The sequence below is a fragment of the Protomyctophum parallelum genome (assembly GCF_964188405.1).
Source record: "Protomyctophum parallelum genome assembly, chromosome: 1".
NCBI lineage: Eukaryota > Metazoa > Chordata > Actinopteri > Myctophiformes > Myctophidae > Protomyctophum > Protomyctophum parallelum.
Genome location: NC_139697.1, coordinates 9,523,298 through 9,533,083, shown reverse-complemented (window position 1 = coordinate 9,533,083; position 9,786 = coordinate 9,523,298). Strand labels below are relative to the sequence as shown.

Genomic DNA, 9,786 nt, shown 5'->3' with positions numbered 1-9,786 from the left:
ATTTAGATAACTTTATTATTATTATTATAAGGATGTAATTACTTATTCTTACACAGAAACATAATGTGTTTCTTATAGCATCATATAGCATCATTTAAATGCTTAATTTGTAGTTTTAATGTGCAAATTAAATTTTTTTTCAATACTCTAGAGGGTACTCTTATTTTGAAGAGATCGTCCACCGGAAGTCTTAAATTAGCTCACTAGATTAGCTCACTAGACGCTGCCCTCACTGGTGTGGTACGTCTTCCCAAACTGTAGGTGGCGATGTATGCTGAGCCGAGTGACGTTTGGCTGCTGTGACGCATTGTGTGCGTGTTGCCGCTGTTGCGTGACTTTGACATCAAGAGGAGGTAAGATATAAATACAGTAAATAGAATAGAATATAAATACAGTTGATTAACTTGTGATCTGCGGCGTTATATGCTTAGTATATAACTACGGTTATATTTGTCTTAACGGAAAAGCGACATATTCGCGCTGTGGAGCTGGTAGATTCTAGCATAGACATTAATTACAACGTTCAGAATGCTGGCAGTGGTACATAAATCGGGCAGCAATCTTCAACCTTGCCAGGTTACTCTGGTTTAACCTAAATGCTATTGTGGATTTCTATTAACCCTCCAGGAGAATGAGGCTGACAGCATTCTTATCTATGGCAGCCAAAGCTGTTATCCCCAAAGACTATCGATATGGCACCAGCAGGCCCTGGACCGCCGCTGCAAAGAGACGCAATCCTCCAGGGAAGAAGAGAAATAAGGTGTTTGTGGAGCCCATAGCGGCTTGGGACTGGACTGTTCTCAGAGGTGACACGGTGAGCAAGGAGGGGATTACTTAGCCCCGTTTGGGCAACATCACTCTCCAGTCTCCACGATTGCTCAGAGGCTAGTGAGGTTCCAAACGAGGCTAGGAGGGAATGGGATAACGTGCGTTTAACTCTGGTTCTCAAACAGTTTGATTGATTGAAATATTTATTAACAGTTTGCAGAATTACAGTACATTTCAAGCACAAACTCAATACAAAGACTGTTAACTGTGAGTGGACGACCCAATTAAGCATTACACTTGTTTACAAGAGGGTCCACCATGTTCAATTCATCATCAAAACATTTAGAGACGTACAAATAGACACTTCTATATAGTCAAAGAACAGAACAGGAATTCATCCTGGAGGTAAAAAGGGAAAAGAAACATATACAGTGAGGGGAAAAGGGGGTGGGGGGATTCAGATTTTGGGGGCCAGTTTCGAATTGCAGCCGTCCGTAGGTGCCCTTTGAGAGCGGTTTTGAAGGAGTCAAGGGATTCACATGTCTTAATGACTGTTGGTAGGGCGTTCCACATTTTGGTGGCATAGGAGCGAAAATAATTTAGTCCCTTGTTTGTGCCGAATCTGGGTTGTACATGGTTTGTTGCACTCCCTCTGGTGTTGTGGTTGTGGACATCGTTAACATTAAGGAAGTATTTAGACAGGTACATGGGTATGTTGGTGGTGGTGTATCGAATCTTGTGGACCAGACCCATTGCAAGATGCTGTACTCTGTCGTCGACCATAAGCCATTCCAGCCTGTCAAAGTGGGCGGGGGTTCGGGGGGTGAGGCCAAGTAGGAGACCTGTTTGTTTTGGGAGGTCTGGAGCATTGTTTTAAGGGCCTTTGAGGTGCTGTGGTGGTCCGGGGCCTTGAGGGGGTACCAGGTGATCCCCAACTAAATGATGGAGAGTTGGTACTTGGTAACCTAATGGACCCTTATAGACCTTTAGGCTTTAACTCTTGAGACCGTAAGTAAAACAACTGCATTATTTTGATCGTTTGCCTGTTTATCCTATGGTACCACATCAGTACAGCATGGAATTGTGGACAAAATCTCATCAAATGGTTGTCCAAATGGTTGTCCATGGCTCAAAGCGTGGCTGCAATACAGAATAAATAATGGACATTGATATGAAAAGGGTTGAAAACCACTGGTTTAACTTCCTGCCATGAATTCACACATGGCAGCTGTCTGTGTGTGTGTGTGTGCGTGTGTGAGTGACATGTGTGTATGGAAATACAGTACTTCCCAGTTCCAGTACTGCATCTGCAGTACTGTTGTTTTATGGTGTTGTTTTATGGTGTCTGACTTACAAATAAAATAACGTGTGTGGGTATGATTGATTATGACTCTGAAGTCTGAATAGTTAAGAGTTTGAGTACTGCATAAACATTTTGGAGCTATTTGTAGTTTTGTACACTCAGAGTTACTGTAATGATGTCATTTAATGTTGTCTTTAATTTATGTCTTTAATGTTATAACTATTACACACAATTCAAAATCTAGAGCCACAATTATTGTATGGTGTCACACAACAAGATCTTTCTAGTGGATAGACAAACGGTGCTATATAGCACCAAAAGCGGTTCTTTGGCTCGTAATCATAGGGGATCCATTTCTGGTGCTCTATAGCACTAATCTTTAAAGGTGCTATATAGTACTGTAGCACCACAACTAAGAAGCACAATGTGTGTGTGTGTGTGTGTGTGTGTGTCTGTGTCTGTGTCTGTGCGCATGTGCGCGCGATATCTGTAAATCTGAACAATGCATTTAAAACTGTGTAATGTGTAAAAGTGAATAGTGTGTCCCTTTTCCCACAGGTTGAGATTCTAGCAGGGAAAGACAAAGGAAAACAGGGAAAGGTGACCCAAGTCTTCAGACACAGAAACTGGGTTATCCTGGATGGACTGAATACAGTAAGAAAACACAACCCTATTAGTTGAGATACCTACTATCCAGTACAAGTAACCTGCACTGTGTATACAACATAACTTACCCCTGAATAAGATGAGGACAATGTGTTTTTTAGTCAATTTAACATCACCTGCTAAAGTTTGCCCAATGTCATCGTGTTCTTTTAAGTGGCGTTTCAGTTTCATCTCCTTGTGTCTGGTCTTTAATAAATCACAATGCACATTGTCAATCATCTTTACATGTTATAAATTTGGAGTTTGCTGTTCTCCTGCCATTAGCACTGCAATAAAGTGTTGCACGTCAGTAGGAAACAAATTAATTATAAAATGTAGCTATTTAGTAGGCTACAGACTTACAAAGTGAATGAATGGCAGCAGCACTATAATCATCATCACCACCAATTGCCATCATAGTTAAATAACGTCTTGATTCACAGATGACAACCTTTTAGTTTTGCACCATACTGCAGTGACTGTTGCTATGACAGAACTACTGCAGCATATGATTACTCCTGTGCTCCACCAGAGAGCGCCAGATAGCATGACCGGGAGACTCACCAGTCTGATGACACAGGCTGTTTAGACCTCAGGCTCCAGGAATCAGTTGTACCACCTCACACTAAGTTCAAACTTAGCCTATAGTTATAGCTTAAATTTAAGCTATTACTTACATTTAAGCTATTACTAGGCTAAGTTTGAACTTAGTGTGAGATGGTGCAACTGGCTCCAGTAGTATAATTTAGAGAAATGTATTTTGATTAAATTATTTTGCGAAACTGAGACCTATGATTTTCTGCCTCAGCATTTCAGATTCATTGGCAAGTCTGGCGATTACCGTGGGACCTACATTGCCAGTGAGGCCCCAATTCTACTACGTGACATTGCCCTCGTCGACCCCTCAGACAGGTACATTTATTCCAATGCAAAACAAAATAATCTTTGAGCCTTTATTCCCAAGTACAGTGTAGAGTGACGACGGGACGGGACTGGACTGAGATGCCGAGAATGGTTCATTGCAGAATTGAACTTGGCATTGCTGTGTGCCTTCACCACTGGGCTATCGGGTCACCCCGTAATCTGCCTTTTTATTTTACTTGTATGTCTGTATGCAGTGACAGAATGTTGACTGAACTATTGGTCTGGGTTAAAAAAAACAATAGTGTTGTTTTCTTAGGAAAGTGAAGTTGTCCTTATCTTGCACTGAGGTTTTAGGTAGTCAAACAAGCTAAACTCTTTTAAAAACATATACACATAAAGACCCCATGGGCAATTTCAGTTCATTCAAATTCAGTGTTTTTAATGGCATCTGTCTCTTTAAACCTGTGATCATGTTGAAATATTGTAACTTGTTATAGCTCTTATTATAAATATTAGACATTTCTTTACACAGGCTGAATTATTTGACCCATTTTTTTTGTGTTCGTTATGATTCACTGATCTTATTTCTCCAGGAAGCCCACTGAAGTGGAGTGGAGGTTCACAGAAGAGGGGGAAAGGGTCCGGGTGTCTGTAAGGACAGGAAGAATCGTCCCCAAACCGGTCGTTGAGCGCAGGGATGGCATCATACCTCTACAATGGAAGGGTAAGCGTGTGTGTGTGTGTGTGTGTGTGTGTGTGTGTGTTCATGGTCACAGGTGTGTATTCATAAGAGTAAGGGCTTCTATTGCTCAATGCTCAACCATACTATTCAGCATAATGTTTGGTATCTCCAGAATCGTCCCAGGTAATTCTGAAACATTTGTATGATAGTCTAGATACAATGTTTGTGTCACTGCTTCAACAAAGTTGTGTAATAATAAAACTTGAATACCTTTCTACTCTAGATGTTAAGGTCAAGTAACAGACAGACCTTTTTCAAATGTGATTAAACTTACCACTTACACAGTATGATTGTGCCACCACAGATGGTCCGAAAGATACCAATCCAGAGGACACTCTTGATAAGACATACATACCATCATTGAAAACCCTAGAGGAGGAGGTGATGGAGAAACTGAACATCCAGGAGCCAAGGAGACAGCGGCGGTCCTACTGGTATTGAGAGGAGACCCTCAGAGACAATTATTACAAATCTCCTATTCATGCACCATCCTATTATCAGTCTGGAAGGGATTCTGAAGGTACAATGTGATGGTGAGAATCTGTGGAATGACATGTTGCTAAAAGAGTAAAGAGATTGATCATGTAAGCCATCTTCTTTAAAATGCTGGTGTGACATGCAAGGGAGAAATCTCTCGTATTGTCATAGACAGTATGTGAGACGGAGACTCACATACTAACAGTGTTTAAAATGCGATCACAACTTTTTTCCCCATTTTTATTCATTATAAATAAACATCAGAAGTAAACAAATTCATTTTAAAGTATTTGGTGTCAGTAAGATACTTGTGTGTATCATGTTCAGATGATTCTAGAAGACTTCAGATTGAGCATGACTTATAGATTTATCATTCATGCTATTTTATTCCAAAATTATCAACTTGTTTCAAGACCGTGGTCTGTAAAATGTGTTTTAACTGACTAAAATATTAGTTAAAAGTTAAAAAGTTATAAAAGATCAAAGTGCATAAAGCATAGGAAGTTGAATTCCATTAGTTACCCTACCATTCAAACGAGTGAATGGCGTCCCTTGAGCAATGAGGACTTCATTTAAGGCATTGAGTCAACACTTGCAGCAGCTAACTGAACCTTTTAAAAGCCGCCTTTCAACTGAGATGGTGAGCTTATAACTGGAGCCAACTTGTTGGTAAAGCTCTAAATTTGGTAGACAAGCTGACATTAAGGTTTTAGAGAACATGGTCAATTGTGTGCCAGAAACAATACTTTGTGTACCATCTGGTCTTGTAAAACAGATGGGATATGTGGGCCAAAACGCACATTATTCCTTGTATTGGCTAAGTATTGCTGCCAGTTTAATGATTTATGATCTTAAAATAGATTGAATAGTCTACAGTAGCCCAGGCATAATGCCCTCAACCACTGTAGTTGTCAAATATGAGTCTCTCTTTCCAATTCGTCTGGGAGAAGGTCTAGTAATGGGACAGAGTACTGCGTAATGGAGATGTTCCAGAAGGAAATGCTTTGATGCAAGTCGAGTCGGTAGTGCTCACAGTATCCTTATTTGACTTGATATACTGTGGAAATGTAGAAACCAACATGACCCCTCTATGAATGAGTGGCCTATTGTAAGTAATGACATATAGAGAATAATCAATTGAACTAATAGCCTTTAATAACATCTGGTCATGTAAATGTAACCTTTGTTCACAGAGGGATGGATCGCTTAACTGGAATGCTTTATTTCAGCATTGCCCTGCATAGTCGCACAGTGGTGTCTTTATAGTCATTGAGTGGGAGATGGAGCCATTAATTAAATTCCCCCAAAACTGAAATTTTACCTGAAAGAAGACATTTACTGAAAATGCATTTACTACTATTTTGAGGCAACCTAGATAATATGAATATTTGCCAATGTGGCCACCTCCACCATACCACATTCATGTTTTCCACCTAGTCATCAGTTCTTTCCCACTCCCTAACTGTTTATTTTATAAAGTATCTCTCTTTATGTTAGCCATTAACTGCCATTTTGTGTGTGTGTGTTCCTTATTCAGTGCCAGCATCAGTCACTTAAAATACTGTAGATAATGTGTCTATCATTCATCCCTAAGATGTAATGCCATACTTTTCTGTAAGGCTGCTAAGCTCTCGCCCCAATTGTATGTTAGTGAGATAGAAGGGACGAAGAGCTATCTGAGCTATACTTTGTTAGCAGATATACAACCTTACGTTTCACAGTGTGTGTTTGAGCTTGTAGATCCGCTATTTTCAGTGCACGACACCCATGCTAAAAATCCCCCGTAATGCCTATTAAGTCTGTAACCAGTTTTTTGCTCAGTTGTTTGCCACTGATTGATTTACCCAGTATAATGTTACCTCTTGCCAAGTCTCCGGCTGCAGCTATCTTTCATGCCAGATGGTGACACACAAGAAATGGTGTGTCACAGCTATTCAAATTGCGTCATGATTTCATTCTGGCCATACATATCAAAATGTTTGGTCAGTGTAATAATAATATGCTGAGCATGGTAAACCAATGGCTTGGCTGAGCTGGCTGTCTTACTGGAAGAGGGAGTGCAGAGCTACTTACCCAGACTGGTAGCTCTTTCCCAGTTTGCCTCTGCCACGCATCCCATGAGGAGAAAAAAAAGGGGACCGTCAGTGGAAACTGGGTTTTTGAGGTTTCTTTTAAAGGGAGGAAAAGTGATTCAACCACTGGTTGTCTTTCCCACCGTTGCATGTATTGTGGATTCCAGGATGGGATTAAGTTTGTGAGGTGGAAAGTTTGGTTGTGGTTTTGTGCAGTTACACCTGGTTACTAGGGGATTTATCTCAAGATATATTGCAGTGTCTTAGTATTCTTTCTTACTCATTTATTTGTCGCTTTTCTTTTCTTCCACCAATACAGTAAAAAATTACTTGAGCCTCCATCAGCCTTACTTTGAGACGGGTAGACCTAAGTGACCTTTTGAGAATAACCCGATCTTGTAATTATTGTTTCATGGTAAATCGTGGGGGATGCTGGCAACCCAGTTAAGTGATACCACAGAAGGTGATTCAAGCAGAGTAGATGAGACCGCACATAAACACAGCAGGCACTAGTCTGTAGTTTAGCTCATGAGTTCATGATGCCCATTCATTCATGGCAGCTAATTAATCCCAGTTGTAGATGCAGTATGCTGATCCCCGTAATCGTAGAATATAAATATTGGATCAGTTTTACTTGTTTGATAACAAAACAATTATAAGGCCCAAACCCCACACTGTTACGAGTTGTATTTCACTTTGAAACACTCCTGGGGTAATTTTAACATCTACTCTAGGAGATGGGATAGTTAGATACCTTTATTGATCCTGTGGGGGACAGGATTCAGGCGCCAGAAGCCAGCACAGCAGTACAAGCTATGATGAGGACAAAGAAGTACTACGGTAGCCTACAGAAAAATAACAAAACAGGGCTTATATTTTCCAATATACCGGTAATATCTTAATATTGAATCAAGCAACTTAAGAAACTGGGGTGTGCACACACAAAGCTAGAGTATACAGACAGATGTGGTTTAAAGTGAAATACCCCTTTAACTTATTTATGAATCTCTCATGGCTTGATAGCATTACTTTCTCATTGACATAAAAAGGGGATAGGCCTATATTTCTCCCCTTCATTTCTGTCAGGACATTAAACATAAAAACAACCTCCACACTACTCTCAAGTCACTTGTTGACTTTAGCTCAGTTACAGTATAATGGTGGTGTGTAATTATAGTTTTGAAGTTGCAGGAACTGTAGACACAGCCTAAGCCAAGGGTGAATAAGTATTTGTTTAACAGTTCCATAAATTGATTATTGTAGCGTAATACTCGCCTATTACTACCATGTTGCACATTAGAGGGCTGGCTCATGTAGTCAACCCTGTTTCCACTGACAAGCCTTTATGGTAAGTCTACATAAATTCATCACAATCCTTATTGCCATCTGCAACTAGTCAGAAATTAGTGATAGGAGAGAGCAAGGTAGTCGCAAGCTATACGCAATCAGATTACCTCTCCCACTTTCATTAAGGTTCATCCACTTTCATTCACTCCTCTCTGCCTTCTCCTTATCCACTGCTAATTCCTCTTTCGATTGTGCTAGGATTCAGACCTCTGCCAAGAACCGGACAGGCAGCTGTCATTTCACGAGATCCTTTGCGTTCTACACACTGTACAACATTCGGGGGATCAGACCCTTCTTCACGAAGGAGTCTGCCTGAGTGCCCAGCTCCTTACCTAAACTCCTACAACTGGATCAAAATGCTGTCGCACACCTCGTCTTCAACCCCCCTACATTTTCACATGTCTTCCACCTTTGTTAATTTCACTGGCTTCCGGTTACAGTGCAATTAAAAACACTGGTGATGATCTACAAGGCATTCAAGGGCACGGCATCCCGTCCCACTACCTTCAGGACATGTTCCACTTCCACCCCTATACCTCTTCCCACACACTTTGATCAACACAGGATGACTGTGCCTCCCTTCCCTACAACACCCTGGTCAATGCTCAAAGCATCCTAAACTCTTCTCTCTCCTGGCTACCAAACAGGGGTGGCAGACTCACTCCCTATCGTCCACTGCAGTCTGGAAACTCACCGCTTTTGACTCTACCATACCCTAGTTCGCCTCATTCCTTTATCACTTCTGGTTTCCTTTTTTTTTTAATAAATGCTACTATGCAGATATACTGTATATCTTTTACTTGTTCAATAGACATTCTGTTTGTACACAAAAAAACCAATTTACTCCTGCAAGCACATTGTTGGACAAGAGCATCTCCTAAATGATGAAATGTAAATTGTGAATTGTCTACCGAATATATAAACCCAACAAAGTCGCAGTATTTTCCCCATAGCAACGAAGAGGGAGAATGGAGGCAGACTGTCTATGAAATGATTTTTCCGCACCATTACATCACCGCTGGATCATCAACTCCATCATCCATATGTCTAGGTGAGTTGAAGTTGTCTGTCCACCAGACAGTTAAGCCAGTGTCTTGATGTTAAATTCCTCAGGTGTCCGCCACCTCATACGGGCTGCCAAGGCGGCAGACGACCACTACAAAGTTCCATTCACTCCCTATAGCGGACGCAAGTGTCATTAATTAGCCAGAGGCCGCTATGCTTATTTGATGGTCCTTGGCATGGGATTCCCAGCATCTTGGCAGCAGAAGTATTTTTACGGTGTCGGGTTATTACTACCAATAATGTTACCAGAATTATTTCTGGTCAAATAATAGTCAAATAATAGACATTAGTATTCCAAATATATCAAGCTGTTTATTTCCTACGGCTAAATTTTGTAAATGGATGCTATTATGACAATCCAGTGCAGACTATAAAGACATTCTTAGCCCAGGTGTGAGCTTTCAGTTCAGATAGGGCACAACAATCTTTTTCGGGCATCTACAGAAGATATCAGTAACGGTATAGACAAAAGTTACCGGTACTCCACTTGTCTGGCAATATTA

At 40.7% G+C, this 9,786-nt stretch overlaps 1 protein-coding gene across 1 annotated transcript; it reads left to right on the top strand.

The window, feature by feature from the left end:
* The first annotated feature begins 283 nt into the window (after positions 1-283).
* mrpl24 (mitochondrial ribosomal protein L24) lies at positions 284-5,088 on the top strand. Its single transcript, XM_083788566.1, has 6 exons — positions 284-353; positions 628-814; positions 2,630-2,725; positions 3,525-3,628; positions 4,174-4,304; positions 4,627-5,088. The coding sequence occupies exons 2-6, from the start codon at positions 632-634 to the stop codon at positions 4,761-4,763; spliced, it is 651 nt and encodes a 216-aa protein (XP_083644692.1). The 5' UTR covers positions 284-353; positions 628-631; the 3' UTR covers positions 4,764-5,088.
* Positions 5,089-9,786: the final 4,698 nt, after the last annotated feature.

What these genes read in the sequence shown, in the direction of transcription:
- mrpl24 (XM_083788566.1), top strand. Translation starts at nt 632, where the DNA reads ATGAGGCTGACAGCATTCTTATCTATGGCAGCCAAAGCTGTTATCCCC. An exon ending in TCCTGGATGGACTGAATACA is followed by an intron (nt 2,726 to 3,524) that starts GTAAGAAAACAC and finishes TTTCTGCCTCAG; the next exon opens with CATTTCAGATTCATTGGCAA. An exon ending in CTCGTCGACCCCTCAGACAG is followed by an intron (nt 3,629 to 4,173) that starts GTACATTTATTC and finishes TTATTTCTCCAG; the next exon opens with GAAGCCCACTGAAGTGGAGT.